At 34.0% G+C, this 24,953-nt stretch overlaps 1 protein-coding gene across 2 annotated transcripts in view; it reads left to right on the top strand.

Annotated features, from left to right (window-relative positions):
- The window catches only part of ZFC3H1 (zinc finger C3H1-type containing), a 53,990-nt gene extending 30,015 nt beyond the window's left edge, over positions 1 to 23,975 (top strand). Inside the window, exons 13-35 of one of the 2 annotated variants that reach the window (XM_045466242.1) lie at positions 1,166 to 1,340; positions 1,597 to 1,728; positions 2,091 to 2,633; positions 2,719 to 2,828; positions 3,875 to 4,006; positions 4,111 to 4,232; positions 5,199 to 5,300; positions 5,576 to 5,695; positions 6,853 to 7,036; positions 8,617 to 8,803; positions 10,267 to 10,455; positions 11,101 to 11,338; positions 13,411 to 13,516; positions 13,604 to 13,802; positions 14,552 to 14,646; positions 18,286 to 18,396; positions 18,680 to 18,784; positions 18,915 to 19,080; positions 20,156 to 20,256; positions 21,873 to 21,974; positions 22,617 to 22,656; positions 22,898 to 22,960; positions 23,090 to 23,975. In XM_045466242.1, coding sequence (XP_045322198.1) covers positions 1,166 to 1,340; positions 1,597 to 1,728; positions 2,091 to 2,633; positions 2,719 to 2,828; positions 3,875 to 4,006; positions 4,111 to 4,232; positions 5,199 to 5,300; positions 5,576 to 5,695; positions 6,853 to 7,036; positions 8,617 to 8,803; positions 10,267 to 10,455; positions 11,101 to 11,338; positions 13,411 to 13,516; positions 13,604 to 13,802; positions 14,552 to 14,646; positions 18,286 to 18,396; positions 18,680 to 18,784; positions 18,915 to 19,080; positions 20,156 to 20,256; positions 21,873 to 21,974; positions 22,617 to 22,656; positions 22,898 to 22,960; positions 23,090 to 23,227 — 3,460 coding nt within the window. In that variant the 3' untranslated portion in view covers positions 23,228 to 23,975. The remainder of the gene's footprint in view (positions 1 to 1,165; positions 1,341 to 1,596; positions 1,729 to 2,090; positions 2,634 to 2,718; positions 2,829 to 3,874; positions 4,007 to 4,110; positions 4,233 to 5,198; positions 5,301 to 5,575; positions 5,696 to 6,852; positions 7,037 to 8,616; positions 8,804 to 10,266; positions 10,456 to 11,100; positions 11,339 to 13,410; positions 13,517 to 13,603; positions 13,803 to 14,551; positions 14,647 to 18,285; positions 18,397 to 18,679; positions 18,785 to 18,914; positions 19,081 to 20,155; positions 20,257 to 21,872; positions 21,975 to 22,616; positions 22,657 to 22,897; positions 22,961 to 23,089) is intronic. The other variant, XM_045466243.1, reaches the window with a different exon arrangement.
- Positions 23,976 to 24,953: the final 978 nt, after the last annotated feature.

Here is a 24,953-nt window from a genome sequence, read left to right as displayed (position 1 = left end):
TGCTAACTACCATATTTTAATTACAATTAAAATATGCCATTATTTTGTGCACTAAGAAAGAAAACCTGCTGCTAGCCAAACTATGATATATAATAATGTTAAGACACACCCTGATATTAGAGATACGAAAAGTATTCTTCATAAATGAAATGCTGTGGTGACTGTAAATCTCCAAAATTATCAATGAGAAATGGTATTGTGTATGTTTTAAAAAAGATTAAAATAAATTTCATTTAGATTCTATTTGTTAACTTCGATAAAAAGTGAAAAGGTTTTAATATTTATTTATTTAAAGTTTATTAGAGAGAGAGCAGGGGAGGGACAGAGAGGGAGAGAGAATCTCTAGTAGGCTTCACACTGTCAGCATGGAGTCCGATGTGGGGCTTGATCCCATGAGCCATGAGATCATCACCGAGCTGAAATCAAGAGTTGGATGCTTAGCCAACTGAGCTACCTAGGTGCCCCAGAAAGTGAAAAGGTTTTAAAAAATTCTTTTATTTCTACTTCCCATTCTATCACATAGTCTCTGACTCTGTGATTCATTTTAGATGACAGTTGTTGTGACTGTTGAAATATATCTCCTGGGCAAGGTCTTTCGTTTTTTTAATTTTATGGTCTACCATAATATTCAGTAGTTGAGAAAATTAAAATCTGTATTTATTTGTTTGTTTATTAATTTATTTGTTTTGTTTTTATTCACAGTTCCAATCTTTACATCTGTATATTGTTTAAAAATTTAGACTTCCTGTCCCCTTGCTTGCCTCGTTTTAAATAAAATAGGTTAGAGATTTGTAAGTGTGCTTGATTATATTTATTAGATGTTTATTTGTATATATTAAGAGCATTATAAATGAAGCCAAACATAGCAATTTTCTGTCTTAAGTTCTCATTTTTCAGGAATCCTATAGGCTCAGATTCAGTCACATTTACTAGTAATAGTTTTTCAGCTGTAATTCACCTTACTCAAACTTAGGGATATTGACCTGTAGTTGCTTTCATTAAATGTAATCGTGTTTATTTGAATACGTGTGTGAATATGAAAACATTAATCCTTTAAAATTTTCATCTGTATTGATATTTTTTAAAATGAGCTACTGCTTTGGAAATTTTTTATTCTGATGGTATTCATCCACTAGTTGAGAAAAAAATTTTATTTCCCAATTAGGATTCTCTTGATGAAAGATGAGTCTGTTTTAAAGAATCTAGTACAACAAGAAGCTAAGAAGAAAGAATCTGTTCGAAATGCTGAAACAAAGATTACAAAACTTACAGAACAGCTTCAGGCAACAGAGAAAATTCTCAGTGTCAACAGAATGTTTTTGAAGAAGCTTCAGGAACAAGTAATGTTCTTTTTTTAAATGAAGATATTGTAGTCTCACATTCCTACTCATTTTTATGGGCTAAGTTTTTTTTATAAAACAAAACCATAAACCAAAGCCATCAAAATGTGTAACCGATATATTATCTTCCATTGAGACATAATTTTGGAATATTTTTATTTTCAGTTGAATATTCTAAAACTGCTGTATTTAAGGAGAAGGTATGTCCTCTCTTAAGATTTACATTTACATTTTCAGAATTATCCTATATTTTCAGATTCACAAAGTTCAACAACGTGTTACAATTAAGAAAGCTTTGACTCTAAAGTACGGAGAGGAGCTTGCTCGGGCAAAGGCAGTGGCTAGTAAAGAAATAGGAAAACGTAAACTGGAACAAGATCGCCTTGGAGTAAGTTTGTAGGAATATTTTATTTTTGGAAGGGAGAAAGTTTTATGATACGTTTAAGGGTAAGAGATATATAAAATAACACGTTTTTTCCTGCATATTCTGAAAGATTAAAGCTTTGTTTTTAAATGACATCCATATTTTTGGAAACTTAATTTTTTAGTTGTTTTATTTCATCTTTTTGTTTTATTTTTCATAGATTATTGATTAACTGGCATAACTGTTGGGGACTTCTATAAAACTGTTTTATTCTCATCAGTGATTTAGTTTTATATTGTTGGCATTGTATTGTAGGGATAACACCAACCAAAAATTGTTTATGAAATCATAGTGATGTAAAATATGTATACTATGTTTCCCCCCAGCCAAACAAAATGATGAGACTGGACAATTCTCCAATATCAAGTCCAAGAAAGCATTCAGCAGAACTAATTGCTATGGAAAAAAGACGATTACAAAAACTAGAATATGAGTATGCCCTGAAAATTCAGAAACTAAAAGAAGCCCGGGCCCTTAAAGCAAAGGAACAACAAAATATTACTCCAGTTGTGGAGGAGGAACCTGAATTTTCTTTACCCCAACCATCACTTCATGATCTGACTCAAGATAAATTAAGTCTGGACACTGAGGAAAATGATGTTGATGATGAGATTTTGTCTGGTTCAAACAGAGAACGAAGAAGATCGTTCTTAGAGTCTAATTCTTTTACTAAACCTAACCTTAAGCACACTGATACACCTAACAAAGAATGCATAAACAAACCTGCTAAGAATACGGTAGAAAAACCAGAACTTTTTCTAGGGTTAAAAATTGGTGAATTGCAAAAATTATATTCAAAAGCTGACAGCTTAAAACAACTGATTTTAAAAACCACCACAGGCATTGCAGAAAAGGCCTTGCATGGTCAGGTAACTGAACATTTCATATTCCGTATAAAATCTGGGATTCACCCTAGGCTTATTTACTTTATGTAATTATTGTTTTCTTTTGTAGGAGATTTCTGTGGATGTGGATTTTGTGACAGCACAGAGTAAAACAACAGAAGTGAAGCCATGTCCTTTTAGACCCTATCATAGTCCTCTTCTAGTTTTTAAGTCGTACAGGTATAAAAGAAAGATTCAATAAACTTGAATTTCAGGACTGTTCCTTGATCTTAAGGATAGTTTACCTGGGATGTTTAACAATAATGAAAAAATAATTGCGTTCTGGTGACTGAAAAATGAACTTGTCCTTTTAGGGAAAATAAAATTGTCTTGTTGTCAGATGTGAACCATATTAGGAAGTAAAGTTTAGCTCATAGTGGGTTTATTCTTACCAAATCCTTATTTCTGGCTATTGGGGAATTGTGGAGAATTCTGGATTACTGTCTATTAGGAATTTTAGGAAAAATAACTGGAATCGAATGAGAATTAAAAAAATGTTTTTAATATTTATTTTGAGAGAGAGAGCATGAATGAGTGAGCAGGAGAGGGGCAGAGAGGGAGAAGAGAATCCCAAGCAGGTTACCTGTGTCAGCACAGAGCCCAACGCAAGGCTCGATCTCACGAACCATGAGATCATGACCTGAGCTGAAATCAAGAACCTGACGCTTAACTAAGTCTCCCAGGCGCCACAAGAATTTTTTAATTTTAAAAAGAATTTTATCATTACTCTAAGGAATGCATTGGCTAGTGTTTATAAAATTGATTTAGACATTCTCAGGTGATTAGCTTTGTGGATGTCTTTTTTAAAGCCTTCTGGACTTTGTGAGACTAAATGGGTAGGATTTAATTATAAAATCGTAAAGCACCTATCGGGTAGTACAGACACTAGTTATAACCCTGGTTATTTTGTTGGCTGCACAAGAAATGCCAATTGTACAAGAAATGCCCATATGATATACTGTTTTATTATATGATAAGACACTAGGTTTAAATACAAGGATTTTTGTTGTTGTTTTCTATTTCAGATCTTTTGTGTTTTAGGTATAAAAGTAGTTGTCTCTGTCAGTTGATACTCTGGTTTTTTCGAGTTCATTTTGGTATTAAGTTATTAGATAAATAGTAAGCTCAAAGCATAGAAATTTTAATGGAGAAAAATGAAAAATTTCTTAATTTTATAGGGATTGTTTGTGGAGTATAATGTGCCTGTCTACCTTTCTCCTCCTTAGATTTAGTCCATACTATCGAACCAAGGAAAAACTTCCCTTAAGCTCAGTATCATACAGTAATATGATTGAACCCGATCAGTGTTTCTGCCGTTTTGATTTAACAGGAACATGTAATGATGATGATTGTCAGTGGTGAGTAGTTTTTATTTGTGAATATTTTATAATTTAAAAGGGTCTTGGTTATTTAGCTTTGATATGTACATAATTCTATTTTCTGTGTTGTTATTTTATTTTAGGCAGCATACACAAGACTATACGCTTAGCCGAAAACAGCTATTCCAGGACATTCTGTCATATAATCTGTCTTTGATTGGTTGTTCAGACACAAGCACTGATGAAGAAATTGCTACTGCAGCAGGTACTTAAAGACCTCTTGTTGTGAAAACTTGAATTTAGGCAATTAAAAATTGTATGTTTAGTTATTGGCATCTTTAAGTAGTTATAATAATTCAGTACATTCATCTGTGGCATTTTATCCAGATTTGCTTTTATATAGTAGTCCCTAGCCACATGTTGCTATTCAAATATAAGTTAATTAAAATTTCTTCCTTAGTTGCACTAGCCACATTTCAAGTGCTTCATAGTTGCTTTTGATCTCAGCTGTAAGTGCTTACCAATAGGATACTGTAGATACAAGACATTTCCATTGTTGTGGAAAGTTCTTTGGAAAGAGCTCATCTAAATAAATAGTTCAGTATATTTAGAAGAATATATTAACATACTCGTTTAGCAGTTTTATTAATGATTTTAAAAGACTCCTATTTTTATTATTCTAAAAAATAGAGAAGGGATAGAAATTAAGATGAATGTGGTTTCATATTTTACAAAGAAATAAAAAGGACTTTATACACTCTGATACTATAGAAAGTGTAGATTACTGTCACACATTGTGAGTAAATACTGTTAAGATTTTCTCCAGATTTACTGCCAAATTTTAAACCTTAAAGTACAAGTTTTCTGGAAATAAAGGAATTGGTGTTTATTAAATTTAGTATTAATCACAACCCAGAGTGATTGTAAAGTCACTGAATCTGTGTGATCATTCTCAATTTGGCACTTTAATTTTTACTTACTTGTTTAGTTTGTTTCAGGAAATACTTTTTTTTTTTTTAAGTCCAAATTGGATGCATGATGTGGTAGGATTTGCCATAGTAATTAAGGTAGTGGAGTCCTTGCCCTCTGGGAGGCATATATGTTTTTGACTAATAACATATACTTTCTTTTAATTTTTAAATTACTCTTCACTTTATGCTCTTTAATTAGCCTTGTCTCTGTAATCCATGGTTTTATGCTTTTTATGAAGACAGCATTCTTCTAATTTCAGAAAAATACGTTGAAAAACTTTTTGGAGTAAATAAAGATCGAATGTCCATGGACCAGATGGCTGTGCTCCTTGTTAGCAATATCAATGAAAGTAAAGGCCATAGTGAGTATCTCTCTCTCTGTCTCACACACACATGCCCACAAAAGGACCTTAGAGTTTCTTTATGATAGCAAATTTTTTGGCACTATGTTCTAAAAAAATACACGTATATTTATATATATATATATAACATGCTTACAGAGTAGAATAAATGTTTCTTCCTATAGGGCAGAAAATATATGTATGTGTGTGTCATTTCTGACTAACAGAATAAATTTAGCTTTTTTTGAGTATTGTGTGGATAGCCTTAAAAACTGTAAGAAATCTGTCTACTTTAGCACCTCCATTTACAACCTACAAAGATAAAAGAAAATGGAAGCCAAAATTTTGGAGAAAACCTATTTCAGAGAATAGCTTCAGTAGTGATGAGGAACAGTCTACAGGACCAATTAAGTATGGTAAGAAGTAATTTAAGATCCTGAATCATTAAATTGTGGTGTTCATCTTTGTCTAACGCTTTACTAATTTTTTGGTGTAGCTACGAGCTTAGTTTTCTGTTTTTTTCTATTTTTTTAAAACAGTGATACCATTTGGCCTTTAATGCATGTAGTTCTTCATTGTGTAGGATTGCCCCTTGTATTCATGACCCCTGCCCAGTAAATACAGGGATCACTCTTTAGTAAATGTGATGGTTTCAACATACTTGAGCAAGTGAGGCGAGCAGTGCTGCTCCCACTTGAGAACTACTGCCTGGGTGTCCTTGAGGGTAAGGGTAGTATTTTTTTTGTCTTTGAGTCTGCTTGTTGACATGCAGTAGGCTTCCAGAACGAATAAACGAACAAACAAGGTAAATATGAATGAGTAGTGTATTGTCAAATATATCTTACGTTATCTTAACTCTGCTTTATTTACTAATTTTTTTTAAAGTTTGTAATTTGGGGCGCCTGGGTGGCTCAGTCAGTTGAGCATCTGACCTCGGCTCAGGTCATGATCTCACAGTTTGTGGGTTCGAGCCCCGCATCAGGCTCTGTGCTGACAGCTTGCTCAGAGCCTGCAGCCTGCTTCAGATTCTGTGTCTCCTTCTCCTCTCTCTGCCCCTCCTATGTTCATGTTCTGTCTCTTTCTTTCTCTCAAAAATAAATAAAAGTTAAAAAAATAAATAAATAAAAATAAAGTTTGCATAATTTGTTTACTATTTGTGGATTAGCAGATATCTAATGGATATATGCTTTCATGTGCTTATTTACGTTAATACTTTTTCTCTAAATGTAGTGGGATAATTTTATCTTCATAAATTATAACTTTTTTTTTTCTTTTCTAATTTAGTAAATGTGAATTATCAGGTGATGCCACTTACCCTTCAAGTAGGGAGACCATACTTCTGGTTTGTCCAGCAGAATCCTAGTTTATACCTGTTATTCTGGTATAGTTTTTAATAACATCCCTTTCACTTTAAGAAGGGTCCTAGTATATGACCATTCTATCTTAAAGCTATGAGCTACTGCATATATTTCGAATATTTAGATTTTTAGATTATTTTAAAGTTGAGGCCAATTGTTTTCTCTTCGTCTGTGGATAAAAGAAAGTGTGAAGCTAATGATACTTTTCTTTCCAGCCTTCCAGCCAGAGAACCGAATAAATGTTCCAGCTTTGGATACAGTTGTCACTCCAGATGATGTCAGATACTTTACAAATGAGACTGATGACATTGCTAATTTAGAAGCAAGTGTGCTTGAAAATCCATCTCATGTACAGCTTTGGCTCAAGCTTGCATACAAGTATTTGAATCAGAATGAGGGGTAGGTCCACTTCTGATCTTTGTGTCAACTGTTGCACATTTATTTTTTTATGTTTGAAGTGTATTTTATCTGTGGTAATCATGTTTACATCATGGAATCAATGAGGCCTTTGTTTTTTGACAAAACCAGAAGCACTGTATTGTTTAAAAGCTGTTAGAAAAAGTTTAAGGTTAGATCTTGAGTTGTGTGTGTGGCTCAGTGTGTGGGTAATAAATTAGCCACAGTTTTTAACTCCAGTAGGCTCTTATTTCAAAGCAGGATTAGTTAAAACAGTATATTCTCAGTGGTGCAAGGATTATTGTTTTGTTTTGTTTTGTTTTTTTTTAAGTTAGGCACGTAGTGATAGTCTCTTAAAATTATGGTAAAATCACAATGGAACAAATTAAGTTTTATGTTAGTTTTTAATTTAGAGATTTAAAGCTTGTCTAGGAACATCTAAATTCTGATGAATTGGCTTTTTTTCTGTGGGTGGTGTTACATGTATTCAAATAAGGTAAATAGTAATTTTTCTCATAAACCTGTTGTATTTTCTAACTCCAACTTTTTGATATTATTAATAGGAGTAATCTTTTATTATCAGGAATAGTCTTTTATTACTATACTTGAAAATTTATAATTCAGTTTTTGAAAGCTATTTTGAATGTCAGAAAACTTGTTATAAAAGCTTTGTTAGTAAGGCAGCACTGCGGGATGCTAATATATCACACATACCTGAATATGGTGCTTGTTTAACTTGCCTTGTGTGTCATTTCCATGTTACTGGGGTAAGTTACAGTGTTTTCTTTTCTGACTCATTTACTGAGTGAAGGCCAAAAGAACTGTACATTATTTTATGAATAGGATCATGAGACAGTTATCTTCTTCAAGAGATAGCAAGCCCTTGACCATTGAAAAGAACTGTTACATTGAAAGCTTTGATATTTTGTGCTGGCAGTAGCTGGCCTTGAGGGGGAATTGTTTAACTTTTCCCATTCCCAGACCAGAGTAACTCATAAAAGGTATTGCTAAATATAGACATAAAGTACATTTGAAGTTGATAATCTAAGGGTTTTATAACAGTGGGTTTTTTTTTGTTTGTTTGGTTTTTTTTTTTTTTTTTGGTAAATGCTCATTGAACATCCACTTAAAAAGGAATTGTTAGGTCTGTGGGAAATCAGGACCTTTTTTTTTTGACTGATGTGATTTAAAATCCTAATCTACCTCCCTTTGTCATGGTCTTTCTAGCTTCTTGGTAGGTTCCAATAGAAAATGGAACTTTAGGGGCATCTGGGTGGCTCCGTTGGTTAAGCATCTGACTTCAGGTCAAGTCATGATCTCATAGTTTGTGGGTTTGAGCCCCGCATTGGGCTCTGTGCTGACAGTGCGGAGTTTGGAGCCTGCTTCGGATTCTGTGTCTTCCTTTCTCTCTGCCCCTCCCCTGCTCGTGCTGTCTCACTCTCTCTCAAAAATAAATAGACATTAAAAAAAAAATTTTTTTTTTAAATGAAACTTTAAAGTTGACTCATTAGATCAGCCTGATTTAAGAGTATCTTGAAGTATTTTTTAAAAAAGATGTTCCTGGTTTTTTTTCTTTTATGTAGGCTATGTTCAGAGTCCTTGGATTCTGCTTTAAATGTTCTGGCTCGAGCTTTGGAAAACAACAAAGACAATCCAGAAATTTGGTGCCATTACCTCAGATTGTTCTCAAAAAGAGGAACCAAGGAAGAAGTGCAGGAAATGTGTGAAACAGCTGTTGAATATGCTCCTGACTATCAAAGTTTTTGGACTGTGAGTAGAATAGATAGCATAGTGTATGTGTAGGTGTTATTATAATTCTTTGGATCATCTTAAATATTGATGCATAGCTTAGTAAAGTCATATGCTTTATCTGCAGGTAGATATAATGACTTTTCAGTGTCCTATAACTTCAAAACCACTCATGGGTCAGGACTAAATTTAAAATAAGAAGAAAATATGTAGTGAAGGGGTAAATTTTCTTGTTAACTTTATTGGTAAGGAAAAAACATAAACGGTTTAAAACATTTTACACTTACCTATTCATTGGCAGTTTTGGTTTGGGCAACGTGAATTTTTTTGTAAAGCACCTGAAAAAATATTTTTTTAATTTACTGTGTTCATGTAACATTTTTATGAATGTCAGAAAACATTTTGGTCTTTTTATTATCTATCCTCATTACTTAAGGAAACAATCTTAATCTGTAAATTCATACTAATACTGAACTTTACCATCATACAGAGATGTGGTGAAAAAATGAGTCCTTTATTCTCTGAGACAATGGGATGTTTCCTACCCATGCTTAAACTTAAAATTATAATTAATCCACTTGTAGAATGAATATTTATTAATATGTGAACTTTTATCAGCTGAACTCAGCAACCATAAGTTTTAGCTAAACTTTTAGATAAATCTATTACTGTGAGATCTGTCATTTATTTGCTAACTGAAATTCAGAACAAAGAGATTTGGATAACATGCTATCCCTTAATGAATGAACTTGCCACTCTCTCTCCTAACTCAGGTACCAAATAGGTTTGGACAGTGAAAGATGCTTGATTTTTGACCTGGAGCCTTGTGCCAAAGTTAATGCTATTGATCGCCATAAGATTTTATAGGGTGTGAAGTTTTTCCTTAAAGTTGTTTGGTCTTTAAGGGGTCTTTTAATTTCTTAGGGCTTTTTAATTATTTTGCTACATATATCTAATATGAATGCTGTTCTCAGAATTTGTGTACAATATTTATGTACAAAATTTGTGCTCATACCTGAGCAATGTAAATAGTACTTGACCAGCAATCTGAAATTTCGTAAATTTGTCATGGTCTTGCTGCCATTACTTTGTTGATTCAAGGAAAGATGAATTTGCTTCAGTGGTAATTCTAAGTACATCTGTATTATTTTAGTTTTCATTTGGTTCTACTTTCCAACTTGTAGAATGGAAAATCTAGGATGTGGTACTGGAAGATGGTTTTGTTTTTGTTTTTGTTTTTGTTTTTTTAAGTAAGCTCTGTGCCTAACATGGGGCTTGAACTCAAAACCCCGAGATCACCCGTTGCCTGCTGTACTGACTGAGCCAGACGGGTGCCCCAGGAAGATGGGTTTACACGTATTTATAATTATCCTTTTTGCAGAAATTGAAGATTTAATACGACATTTAATGAACTGTGGAAAATCTGTAGCTTTACAGTTTATTTTTATGAAGTAGGATTAATTATATGAAACCCCTTTGGGCAGTTTCTGCACCTAGAAAGCACCTTTGAAGAAAAGGATTATGTATGTGAAAGAATGGTGGAGTTTCTGATGGGAGCAGCCAAGCGGGAAGCATCAGATATTCTGTCCTTTCAGCTCTTAGAGGCTCTCTTGTTTAGAGTTCAGCTGCACATATTTACTGGAAGGTGCCAGAGTGCACTTGCAGTTTTACAGGTAAACATTTATCATAGCATTTAATTACATTTTATAGAGAATGTTTTAAAGGTCTGAAACATTACAGATTAGCTGTTTAATAAGCACACAGGCTTTAGATTTGAATCCTTGTTTTGCCACTTATTATCAGTAAGTTGTATAGAGTTGGGTCAGTTTATGACTGTTTCCTCATTTGCTTAGTGGGGATAATGCCTTTTTAAGATTATTTATGAGGTTTAAATGAAGACGTATGTTAAGTACCCACCAGAATAAACTTCAGTATTCAGACAATAAGGAAAAAAAATTAGTCCATAGTGAAAATCTCCTATATGGGTATGGTGGGTCTTTTTGTTTGTTGTTTTACTGTTTTTGTCTTACTAGATTTTGAATGTTGAGACACTAAAAATGTACAGATAAATTGAATTTTTTTCAGTAATTAGCTTACAAATCTTAGCAGAGGAAAAATTATATTAATCTGTATTGACATTTCTAAAGAGTTTTTTCATTAAAAAAAAAATCGGCAGCTGTCAAATTTTGACTTAGATATTTAAGAACCACTCCAAAGAAATACGACCCTTGTATTCTTCTTTGCCCTTACATTTGAATCTTATTAAGAATCGGAGTCATTATTTCTAAAAACACAGGCTATTTTTTCATTTTACCTAGAATGCACTGAAATCAGCTAATGGTGGAATAGTAGCTGAATACCTTAAAACAAGTGATCGATGCTTGGCATGGCTGGCCTACATACATCTTATTGAATTCAACGTTCTCCCTTCAAAATTTTACGATCCATCTAATGCCAATCCTTCAAGAATTGTTAACACAGAATCATTTGTAATGCCATGGCAAACAGTTCAAGATGTAAAGACTAATCCTGACATGTTGCTAGCAGTTTTCGAAGGTAAGTGCAAATGTTTATAAGTTATTTAGAACATCAACTTACCCCTTATTATGATTCTTCATAATTAATTGGAACAAATTTGTATCTACATATTTGAAGCTGTAGTTTAACACTTTAGTATATCAATGCTTAAAAGATTAAGGGTTGAGTCACATAAGATGGACATTTGGCATCTATGAAAGCCAGGAACTATATTACCTTAAATATTTTTTTTGATTGTGGCTAAATATGTAGATAAAACATATTATGTAGGTTTAATGAGTTGATTGAATAAGAGAACCAGGTAATTTTTTTAAAACAATCCATCAAGGTGATAGTTAAAAGGTTATGTCGTCTCTTTTCAAGTAACTAATGTTTTCTTCATTAGTCAGTGAGTTTGAGTATTACCATATGCTAAATGGTATATCAGCTATGGAAAACAGTTAAGGACAAAGCTTATTCCCTTCTAATAGGAAGTATGTAGCCTAGTCACAAGATAAAATTTATCCATTTGATACAGTTATTAAATGTATGAGACCATGTAACTGTATTGGTATATAGTCTAAATTCTGTGCTTCAGAAGAGACAGAGATTTGTGATTTATAGAATTATATTGTGCAGGTCATAACCCCAAAGGAGAGAGCTTATTGTAGGTTGGCATGATGAAAGAAGTCTTTGCAGAAGAATTAAGACTTGGAACTGGACTGTGAAGCTGATTCTGTTGTGACATAGTTGGCTTCCTGTCTGCAGCATACTAAGTGCTTAGTAAATATTTAGTGAATAAACCAAAGAAAAGGAAGGAAAAGCAGGACATTCCTGTTAAGGGAGCTAAGTTAATAAAAAGCAACAAGTAGATAGAAATTGGTGCAGTGGATTTGAAGGGAGATTAGAAGAAGGGAGAGTTCTTATCAAAGCAAGAGTTTTATGCTAGAGAACAGTAGAAATTAAGTTCGGTAAGTGGAATGATACCAGATTTTCATGAACTTTGTAAGTGGTAGACTTGATGACAGTCAAGGTTCTTGAAGAAAGGAAGAATGTGCTAAAGAGGAATGATTTGAAAGGTATGAAAACCAGAAGCTGATGGCCATAAGTGAAGCACAAAAAACAGAACCTGGGAAAGAGGGAATGTTTATTGGAGACATTTGAAGTTCTCACATGCAGATGTGAGGGAAATAGAGAAGAAATAGTCAAGGATGATTTCAGGGTTTTGAGGCTGGGGAAAAAAGTGTATTAATAGAAAACAAGTAAATTTGGGAAGACTGGTTTTGGTAGTAGGAGTAGTATTTGTGAATGGTAATTGGCCATTCAAGTGGAAATGCTTACTGGCAGAAGGAAATAAGGAAGTGGACCTTAAGTGGATGATTATGGATAGAAAAATGATTTGAAAGTTATTAATGTAGGAGCTACTATATTATAAAGTGCTTCACAGTTTTTAATGTGCTCTTGCGGTAAATTTTTTAGTAGTTGAAGCTATGAAATATTTTCTCTGAGAAAATGGAAACTTAAGACTATAGCAACAGGGGTGAAGGAGAAGAGTCAATGAATGAGACCAAGAGGACATGTAAATAAACTCTTGATAGCATAGGGAAGAAAAAATTGAGAAGAAGAGAAAGAACATTATCAAATGAGAATGAAGCAAGTGTAGTATTGGCCTTTAGGTTTGTTTAGATGATTTTTGTAAGTGAACGTCAGAAGTGCAGTTTCAGAATGACACTGTATCTGGGAAATCATACTACCACTGAGCAAAGGAGGAAATGGTAACAGCTGTGCAAAGTAAAACAGTGAACCATTCTCTAAGACCCAGCAGGATCAAGTAAAGGACTCTTTACAAGGGAAACGTGTTTTGAAGGAATAAGGAAAGGATCTAGTTTAGGGGAAGACAATTCAATGGCTGTATAACAGAGAGCAAGGCCTCTTATACTCCTTTAAGGAGTTTGGAGATACCTAAAAATACCTCTGGAGTAAAGATGAATAAGATTATGGTCAAGCAAAAGGGTAGGCCACCATGTTGTATTAGTCTCCAAGAATTTAAATAACATAGTCAGATAATTCATTTTATGTTTGATTTCTGTTATTGTGATGTTTTTGGATAGATGCGGTGAAAGCTTGCACAGATGAGAGCCATACTGTTGAGGAAAGAGTAGAAGTCTGTGTTCCACTTTACACAAACATGATTGCTCTGCACCAGCTTCTAGAGAGGTAAAACTTAATCGACAAGCAGTTAACTGTGTGTTAAAAGTTGATTTTTTTTCTCATGTGTTTAGACATGTTTTTTTGTTATTAAAGGTATGAGGCTGCAGTGGAGCTTTGTAAATGTTTATTGGAAACGTGTCCCATGAACTGCCAGTTGTTGGAAGCCCTTGTTGCTTTATATTTGCAAACAAATCAGCACGACAAAGCCAGAGCAGTGTGGCTTACTGCATTTGAAAAAAATCCTCAGAATGCAGAGATTTTTTATCATATGTGCAAATTCTTCATCCTACAGGTAAAAAAAAAGCCTCAAAATTCTTAAATATGTTTTTGTGTTTCACATTTTCTTATTCATCCTTTAACATGTTTCAGGCATCAGCCTCTCCAAGGAGCTTTTCCTGGTCCTTTTTCCCTTTGCAGACTGTGTTATATATTCCTTCTGTCTTTGCTATAAATATTCTGTGTATAGTTCTGCCATTGCCCTTATTATAGTGCTTTGTAATTTTGTTGATAGCTGCTTTATATACTCTACTCTTTGAGGGCAAGAATCATGTCTTAACCAGATTTAGAGCCTCCAACACACCTCACACAGTGCTAAACATGTAATAGAAGCTCATTAGACAATTGGTGGATATGGTATATCGGGTGTTAAGCTGTTTAATGGTTAGTTGACTTTAATTGGAGATCAAAATATAGAAGTTCTCTCTACCTCCACCTATTCAAGAAACTTAATCTGATCAGTGTTTTTTTTTTTTAAGGGCTTTTTCCTCCCTTGAAAAGAATTTTTTAAATGTTTATATGTTTATTTTTGAGAGGCAAAGGCAGGGTGGGGAGTGGGCTGTGCAGAGAGAAAGGAGACAGAGAATCCCAAGCAGGCTCCATGCCTACTTGGGGCTCGAACTCAAAAATCATGAGATCATGACCTGAGCCTAAATCAGGAGTCAGACGCTTGACCAACTGAGCCACCCCGGTGCCCTCCTCCTTTGAATGATACAATTAAACACTGTAAGTCTAATGTATATCCTTCCTCTTTTTAAAAAATAGAATCAAGGAGATAATCTTCTTCCATCTTTGCGGAAATTTATTGCATCCTTCTTTAAACCTGGGTTTGAGAAATATAGTAACTTGGATCTGTTTCGGTAAGTTTGTAGAACTCTTGACTTATAGAAGAAAGAGAGTATAGTTTAGTGGAAAAACTACATTTTTTTGTGTGGGTTGGTTGTATTTTAGACTGATGTAAAAAAAATACTTGAACATTCTTATAGAACTATTATGAGGGCAGTAGAACTTAATAAAAATGGAGAAAAGAGGTAATACGCATTCCTTGGAGTAGAGACACTAACAAAGGAAGGCTTATATTAACATCATGGTGACTCATCCTGCTTTTAATTTATTATTGTTCATTTTAGTACTTAATACTATAGCAGTGAATTATCGGAGACAATCTCAGTGATTTCTGAAAAAATGAATTTTAATTTATTTGGTGAGCTCAAGTAGATGTAAATAATATGCCTTTTACTTTTTTTTAAAATCTAAAGAGAATTGCTCTAGCCTCTGAAATATTGAGTGGGAAGCTTTCAGGCAATCTTTTTCAACCACTTTCTCAGTAATTTCCAGAGAGCTCTATCTTTACTGCCTTTGCTTGCTTAGTTGTGAATTCTTACTCTAACAATAATAGGAGGCCACAGCCAATCCTGAGGAATTACTTCTGGGTGGACTTCTCTTCCTTTCCTCCCCATCCCTCTAGGGGTCAGCAAAGTTGTTTTTTTTATAAATATTTATTTTGAGAGAGAGGGAGTGGGAGAGAGCACGCACAGATGGGGGAGGGGCAGAGAGAGATGGAGAGAGAGAATCCCAGGCAGGCCCCACACTCAGCTCGGAGCCCTCAGCGTAGAGCCCAATACAGGGCTTGACCCACAACCTTGAGATCATGACCTGAGCCTTTGGCCCAAGAGTTGTATGCTCAGGTGTTCCACCAAACTTTTTCTTTTCTTTTCTTTCTTTCTTTTCTTTTTTTTTTTTTTTTTTTAAATGTTTATTTTGGAGAGAGAGAGAGAGACAGAGCTTGAGCAGAGGAGGGGCAGAGAGAGAGGGAGACACAGAATCCGAAGCAGGCTCCAGGCTCTGAGCTGTCAGCACAGAGCCTGATACGGGGCTTGAACTCATGAACCACAAGATCATGACCTGAGCCAAAGTCAGATGCTTAACTGATTGAGCCACCCACCTGCCTCGCAAACTTTTTTTCATAAGGGCTAGATAGTAAATATTTTAGGCTTGCAAGCTGTGTGGTCTATCACTTCTTGTTACCTATGCTGTTTAGGAAGAAAGTAGCCATAGACAATATATAAATGAATGAGCATGGCTGTATTCTAATAAAACTTTATTTACAAAAATAAGTTTGCTGATCCCAAATCAAGCAGCATCAAAAAGAAAATATTTTATCATAACATACTCTATCATTTTATGTTAGGAAGAACTGAGAGAAGGAAGACCTAAGTTGAATATCTCCTAAAAATTTTTGTTGTAGAAAATAGTGCAGATAAAATTTTGGTTTTAAATATGTAAGTCGAAAGCTTGCAAATATTTTTCTTAGGTGCTTCCTCTGCTTATCCCACAGTGTAGCAGTGTTATATGAAAACATTTTCTAAAAGTAACCCACATTTTGTTAATTCAGTGGTCCATCTACCCTAGAATATCAGTTTTACTTGAGATTTGGCAAAAGTTGGGGTCACTATTCTTTTCCTAGACTTGAGTCTTTATGTCTATCCTCTTATGGTAACCAGTTTATTGACATAGTGACTTTAGTACTGTTTCTGAAATTCTTTCTGCTCTATTACATCTAGATTAATATCTTACAGTTAATTACGAAAGAATAATTTAAAATACAAAATAATGGAGAATAAGTAAACTATCTGTAAGAAACTTAGAGATTGTTCAGCTTCCTCATGCTGACTTTGTCTCTGTCAAGTTAGATTGCTTTAATGTCTCAAACTTAGGCACAGGACAGATCTAAAGCTGAACTTTTTACAGACTTGCTGGTTCTGATCTTCCCTTGGGCATGGAGGTAATTGGTTTAGCTTAAAAGAAGATGCTGCCAGTTTCTGCTGTGGTAACTAATCAAAGATCTTCAGATCTTCTTGATGTCAGCTTAATGAAGGAGACTGAATAACTGTCAATAAAAATTTGGAAAGGGGCTGCCTCCTAATAATCTTCTATTGTTTACTAAGTCACCTTGCCTTATGAAATGTTTCATGGGAATAGTCATAATTCATAATACACCAAGAGTTACAAGGAAAAGGTATCTTGTGCTTAGTTTAGACAATACTGAAGACCTTATTTACACAGTGTGCATTTTTTGTTCATTTAGGAAATCTTTTTTGAGTCAGTTATTAGGAGAATGGCAGTAGGTGAGATAGTTGTTAGCATTGTCATACTTCTTATTGATGTTGATAAAAAATTTTTTTAATTTATAAACAGAGTCAAGATTTATTTAATATGGTAACTCGATGCTCTTAATAGGTTCAAAATATTTTTTTTTTATTTCATGAGTAGAAATTGTGAAACAATACTAAGAATTTTGTATGTGTTGTAATATTTACATGGAGTTGGGTTCTATCATTTCCCTTTCTATGTAACTTTTAATAAAAAGACAGAACTAGATAAGGTAATTTTCATGTGTTTCAAATCAATTTGGAGATTAGTAGATAGCCACAGAAGTTAACCAGGGGATTTTAGTCAGTGTACTGAAGTTAGCTTAGGGATGGAGTCTTAAATAGATTAGATTTGAAGTCGTCTTCTCTTACCTCAGTTTTCAGTTGACAAAACTAGTATCCTTAGAAGTCAAGTGATTAAATGACAGTAATACAGCTAGTTAAGGCCAAGTCATCAGCAGGATAATAACCTGACTCCTAAATGTCCTGTTTTTTTTCTCTTGCTTATGGTTCCTCCTGCCCTCTGCCTCCATACAGTTTCTCTAATCCATTAAAACTGAGTTCCTTGAAATAATTTTTTTTCTTGAAATAATTTTTAAATCCAAGATTAAATAGTTACACTAGATTGTTATTGTTGAGATTAATATATTTCCTTTAAAAACATTGTCCCTACAGATGTTGGTAAATGTACACAAAAATTCAGATATATTGGGGAGAGACCTAAATTAGTGAGAGTCAAATAGATTTCTTTACTGATTGACTTCATAGAATCTTTAATATGCTATTAAACACTCTATTGTGGCTTTTTATAAGAGTGCGCTATAATTTTCAGTATTTCCCCCAGTTTTACTTGATTATGGACCTCTTTTGACAAGTACCTTATGGACCGATATGTTACCGAATACACTTTGATATATCTAAAAGGCTATGTGTGTGTATGTGAGGAAGAGATTATTTTCAGATATCAACTTTTATAACTCTTAAATAATTTTTTTTTTTTACAAAAATGTATAGATTTTGTGGAGAAATTTTAGATACATAGTAATCTCATTTGTTCTCTGTTTTTAATTAGATGATTATGGTGGTTTATTTAATTTGGGGCTGGGGCATAGAATGAATTCATTTTTGAAGAGTTACTCGTGTAGGTATAAGATAATAGACTGTGTGATGCTAGAGATGGGACCAAAGCAGTATGGTATACATGTGAAAATAAAGTATACTTCAAGGACATTTAAGTTGAAACAGAGGTCTTTTTTGTTTTGTTTTGTTTCTGTTTTTCTTAAGTATTAGTAATCCATGTGTGCATAGGCATAATTTCCAACAGTGTTTTTGTTTGTTTTTTTCCAGGTATCTTTTAAATATCCCAGGACCACTTGACATTCCAGCCCGTTTATGTAAAGGGACTTTTGATGATGAGTTGTTTAACCACCAGGTTCCTTATTTGTGGCTGATTTACTGGTGAGACATTATCTAACATGGAGAGAAATGTTGCATATTAGGCTTGCATTTGTTATTTATTACCAAATTACCTTGTGTTAAAGTTAACTTGATGCTAAAGTCATTGAAGCAAAATTGAAGGGACATACTTTATACATTATTAAAGGTTTATACGTTATTAAAGAAGAAACATCAAAAGAAGAATTCCATTCTAATATCTGTGATGTTTAAATATATATTGTCATTCCTTTACTAATCGAAGTGAGCTGTAGACATACATTGTTTTCCTTCATTTTTAAAACAGCCTTTGTCATCCTCTTCAATCAAGTATTAAAGAGACAGTGGAGGCATATGAGGCAGCATTAGGGGTGGCCATGAGATCTGATATAGTGCAGAAGATTTGGATGGAGTAAGTTTAGTTCCTCTTAATATGGGATTTGGAATAAGGGGATATGGTGGGGGGGAAAGGGGTGATCAGTTTTCTGAGTGAGAGACTCGCTGCCTTAATTATTCTAAATTATAATATTTTCTTTTGGCAGTTATCTTGTCTTTGCCAATAATAGAGCTGCTGGATCCAGAAACAAAGTCCAAGAATTCAAATTTTTTACTGATTTAGTGAATAGATGTTTGGTTACAGTCCCTGCCCGATACCCCATTCCTTTTAGCAGTGCTGATTACTGGTCCAACTATGAATTTCATAATAGGGTAAGAACTTAAAACTTTTTTCTTTAGATACTTGTACAAAAGAAGGGGACTTGGAAAAATGACAGTAAAACTCCTGTTTTTTATCAACAGAGCTTTGTAGGACCACTTTCCTAGCATTTAATGTTATTCTTGACCGTGTTTCCTGCTTATCTCTTAAATCTAGGAACAGAGCCCTTTAAGGTTCAGTTAAGATAAATGTGTATTTTGATTCTTATATTTAAGAAAAATTAACATTGAAGCAAAATTGAAGAAATGTTAAGGTTTAATACATATTAAAGAAGAAAGATCAAAAAATGTAATTATAATAATATCTAATGTTTTGCTTGATTAGTTGGAAATTCACTGAATGAAAAATTCCATAATGTACAGTGGAGCTACTTTTTTTTGGTTAATACTGTGTTAAGTGAATATAACTATACATAGGGCATAAGAGCTGAAATTAGATGTTGTTTAGAATTTTAATAGAATAGAACTAATGATCTATTTATAAGGTTATTTCCTTATAAGAAAGGAAGCAAAGGTTTGTTTTAGTTTCTTTTCAGAGACCCCTTTTATTCAGTGCAGTGTAGGCTAAAATTTCCTATTAAAGCTCCATGTAGACTAAAACATATATGTATTCTATTTTTTGGTGGGATGGTGTGTTGCTAATCGGGATAACCAATTATTATGCTTTGTACTTCTGTGCCATTCTTTATCCCAGGATCTCAAACCACTTTATGGACATTAAGTCATTTACACACGGGCATTCCATGAGCAAGATGTGGCAGGTATTATTAGTCCTATGACTTGCCCAGCTATACAGCAAGTAAAGGTAGACTCAGGAATGAAAACCCGGACTCCTGGCTTCTTGTCAGTGTTCTCAGTCCATGGCTATCATCACTAGATCATATTTCCTAATTCATATTTGGAAAGTCACTAATATAATTAATGGTAGGAACTGTAACTCACAGCATCATACATTATTATAATTTATACATTCATGTCTTAAAGACCATTTTGGTTTTCTCATTAAAACATTTAAGTAATTGGATTTCACATTTTGTTGCATTTATTTTCCCCCCGTCAACCTTTCCAGGTTATTTTCTTTTATTTGAGCTGTGTTCCAAAGACTCAGCATTCCAAAACCTTGGAACGGTTTTGCTCAATTATGCCAACTAATTCTGGACTTGCACTGAGGTAAGAAAAAATAAAATTCTTTTCAATCTCAGCTCAGTATTATATAGCTCTTCATATAAAATTATTCTTAAAAATGTGACTAAAAGTAGTCTGTCCTTTACTATTTTCTCGCTGATATATACTACTTTAATTTCAGAGTTAAGCAATATACAGCTTCATATAAAAGTCAGTATAAAAATCTGATAACTTCAGAAAACTGCAGGTTTTAAGGGGCATATAATTCAAGTAAAGTTCATTTGTGTCCCTAAGCACATACCATCTGTCTTTAGCACATGCATAATAAGCAATAATCATGTTTTACATAGCAAAGAAATATTACTTAAGAGGTTTGTAAAGTGTTATTACAAAGATAGCAGCCAACTGTATATATTTTGGTTATTATGACTTGTTTTCATATACGTCAGTTGCTCTCAAGTATTAACATGCATCAGAATCTCCTGGGATGTTTGTGTAAAATACAGATCCCTGGGGGTGCCTGGCTGGCTCAGTTGGTAGAGTCTGTGACTCTTGATCTCAGGGTCATGAGCTCAAGCCCCACATTGGGTGTGGAGCATTCTTAAAAATACAGATTCCTGAGCTTGAGCCCTCAAATCACATTTGAGAAATACTTATGTACGGATTTCATATATTGAACTGGAGATTTCTGAGCATCTCTTTGTAGTTTCTCTTTTCCGACAGAGTAAACTTATTGTCACTGTCAAGAATTGTGCTTTTTAATTCACAATGGTACCCTACATGCTAATGCCTTGGCTTGTACTTGTGCAGTCATTCCCACTGCATTGTGTTGTGTCTTATGTTTCTAAGTTTGTTTTGTGGATCATAAGGTACCTAAATTTATCAAATATTTCCTTATGTGTTAAAATATTTACACTCCACTTAGCCCGTGTGTGGGAAAATGGTATGAGGTTGAAAAAAATTTGAAGGTCTGAGGCTGCAACAAAAGTAGTGTTTCATAATAAAAATTCTTAGTAAACATTCTAGTCTTTGGAAGCTAATACAGAAATTTCTATTATAAAGCATCACCTTTGGTAAAACATTTGAAAAATATAAAATGTAGTATTTTGACTAGTTTCTGTTATGATAGAATTATAGGCATTATAGGAAAGGTAGTTTAATTGTTGGTTTTGTTGGTAAAGCTCCACTTCTGTATTTTGATAGTTACTTCCTTGTGATCATTCTTGTCTTTTTTTTTTTTCAGAATAGAGAACTTAATAATTAGTCACTGTACTTACATTTTAGCCCAAGAAACATTCATATTTACGTCTACTCTGTTTAATAAAGAAAGAAAAATACAAGGAAATTGCATTAATATATCTAGTCATTATAAAAATTTTGGGGGAGGGGGTGCTTGGAGGGAATGCTTTAGTGTAGGAGTACATGGACCTTATTCTACTTTATTGAACATGGCATGGGTCTTGACTGGGTATCTTGCTAGCTTGCTTATTCCTGTCCCGGGGTGATTTTTGTAAGAGGTATTCTAGAATCACGTGCTGAATAGCCTTGAGGGAATTTAACTGATCAAAAATTGTACCTCATTAAACATTCTGCTCATAGAGCACATTGGGGGTTCCCTACACTTACAGTGCCTTGTTCATTTTCCTGAATGTACTTTGCAGGCTACTTCAACATGAATGGGAAGAAAGCAATGTTCAGATTCTGAAACTTCAAGCCAAGATGTTTACATATAATATTCCAACATGCCTGGCCACCTGGAAAATGTAATGCAGCAATCATGTACATGTTTTTATAGCTATTGCTTTTATTTGTAAGGTTTGCTCCAGACAGGTAAATCTGAAATGACGTCTATGTTTTTTTTTCCTGGACAGATCTCTACTCTAATTTAGATTTGTTTTTGTCACTTGCTGAGGTTTAATACCAAGAGTAAGGGAGTGCTCGTTAACAATTGCTTTTAAAAGCAAAAATGGGTAGAATTTGAATTTTTTTTTTGCGGCAGAACATTTAGGTAACAGTAGTGTTATCAAACAAATCTGTTATACACATTTTAAGACCATCTTTTTTTAAATGTGTGGGTTTCCCTCCCCCCTTTTATAGTCTGATGTCTTTTTTTTTTTTAAGCTATTAAGAGTGCCAGGTGTTTTTACTAGTAATTATGAGTATTTTTCATGAACGTTATTTATGTTCAAAACACTGGTCTGCTTAATTCTTGTAAAGTTGATAAAAATTGTTGAATTTTTCTTTTCACTATAGGTTACCCTCCTTGGAAGTTTAGCCTGTTACTTTCAGGAAGTTTTGTACTCAGATTCCCACAGTCAGTATTCTGCCAGTGGTAGTATCTCATTTCGTTCAAAGATATATAAATTTTTCTTTTCCCTTTTCTATATTCCTTTGTTTTTTCTTAGAGCCATTGCTGCTGAGATTGTTCTAAAGGGACAAAGAGAGGTAAGCTATGATTATCAGATGGGTCACTTTGTTTTTAAGCTGTTCTGCCCCTTTTGTTGACTTCTCAGTTTAAAAGGATTAATGCATAGATGTTACCATGCTAAGAACTCTAAATGTTTGGAAACTTGAAAACCCAGTGTAACCGTTTTGTATTTTGTGAGGTCCCAGTCAAATAATTAGGGTTATAAAGGTGTTTTTCATCATGTTTCCTGATGGAATTGTGTGTATATCTATCTTATAGGTCCACCGTTTATATCAGAGAGCCTTACAGAAGTTACCTCTTTGTGCATCACTGTGGAAAGATGTAATGCTTTTTACCTTTTATTTCATCTTGAAGTTTTCCTATAAATTTTCTGCATGTGCCATATCCATTGATGTGGTGATGCTCAAAATCTAGCTAAGTCTTACTTCTGTGCTTCCCTGTCTTTTACAGCAACTCTTGTTTGAAGCATCAGAAGGAGGTAAAACTGATAACCTGAGAAAACTAGTTTCCAAGTGCCAAGAGATTGGAGTCAGCCTAAATGAGCTCTTAAATTTAAACAGTTACAAAACAGAAAGCAAGAATCACTGAACACTGGGTGCAGTCAGTTCTAAGTCCTTATAATAATTGCCAAAATTATTTGAATGATCCTTCAAGATTAGGCTGATCCCTGGCTAAGGTCTGCATAAGGCAGACAAGCATTTTACTGATCATATCAAGTCCCCTACAATATCCTATCCTCAAAACCGGAAGCAATGAACATGACCCTCTTCGGTTGGATAAATGAACTTCCTGTTTGGCCTACTTCTAGGCCCTGCCAGATTCTCATAACATCATGTACGTAAGTATAGTTCCTCAAAGTGACTGACATTTATTTTAATTTTGCTTTGTTTTTGTTTTTATTTTTTACTTTCCCCCTTTTCTTTACGTTGTGCTATTCCTGATTCACTTGACACACTCTGATGCCTGAGAGATTCTTGTTGGGATTTAATTTCCAGGGCTGTGTTTACAGTAAAAACCAGGCAGTCCCTTTTAGTTCTTCTTCTTTTAAACCTTTGAGATTCTTCATTTCAGGATTTAAAACTTAAGCAGTCCATCTTAAGGAAAGTGTAACTGCCATGGCCACAAGTCTGCTAGTTGCACTTGAATGCTCTAACAGGGTTGTTTATTGCCCTTTCTACGTTCTGGACTCCTTGCCGAGACTGTTTAACTTGAAGATTAAAGAAACTATTGCAAATGCCAGTGCATCAGAACCTAAGAGTGGTCAAATATTATGTGCAATTTTTTTGTAAAGAAATTTTAATTTATAATAAAGTTTAACAGTTTAAAGAACAGTTAATATTTGAACTGCTTTGTATTGAAATACTACTTTGTAGTATTAAAATTGTTTATAAACAAAATATTTTTAATATAAGTTAACTTTTTAAAAAACGTTGCTGTCTTTATTCACTTTTCACACACACATGGTGGGAAAGGGTTCCAATACGAGATACGGATTTTCACTGTAATTATATCCTAGCCTGCTTTCCCATAAACATTCCAATGACTTCTTGATTTATGAGAAGATAGGTTCTGTTCTGTTTTGAGGACAGTAGCAGGTTTGCATTACCTTTAAATTCCTCGTTCTCCGAACCCAGTGTTTAGAAAGTATCTCTCAACTGTAGTTTGAATGAGTTGCTTAGTGACATGCTCTCTTATGTTGAATATCATTATGACCAAATATAGAGGAGACTCTGGAGGTCTTTTTCCTAGTCTATAGTCGGTTGTTTGCACCTGGTAGAAAATTGGTTAATGATACACACACACACTTTCACAAATCTGGTTTTATAGCTACAATTCAATCTGATTACTGGAGACAGAGCAGCAGCCCCATGAAATAGTAGGCAAATTTGTACACATGTGTATTTGTATAATGCTTAGTCAAAATAAAATCATGTTTTGAGGCCCAACTGTGTGCCTACCAGACGGTGCATATTTGGTAGTAAGTGCTCTTGGGTGAGGTCAGGAATGAAACCCACTTATCTAGTGTCTTTCATTAAATCAAAAGAGGCTAATTGATTTTTCTCTAAAACCAAAGAAATTTGGATGGAAGACAGTAATCACAGAGGGGTGTGTTCCTCCATTGTATGCATTTAACTGTTTAACCCTGAAAGCTTTTCCTGCTCTATTTGGAAACCATTGTTACGTGCTTAGAAAAAAATTTCCAGTCTGTCCCCTCGTAGTGTAAAAGTTTTGATGTTAATTAACTGAAATGTCTCAGTTTTTTGCAGACAGTGATAAATCTTGAACTTTTGTATATTCTTAAACTTACCATTTG

This window comes from Leopardus geoffroyi, chromosome B4 (genome assembly GCF_018350155.1).
Source record: "Leopardus geoffroyi isolate Oge1 chromosome B4, O.geoffroyi_Oge1_pat1.0, whole genome shotgun sequence".
Lineage (NCBI taxonomy): Eukaryota > Metazoa > Chordata > Mammalia > Carnivora > Felidae > Leopardus > Leopardus geoffroyi.
Note: the sequence above shows the minus strand (reverse complement) of the source record. Positions and strands in the feature narration are given on the sequence as shown.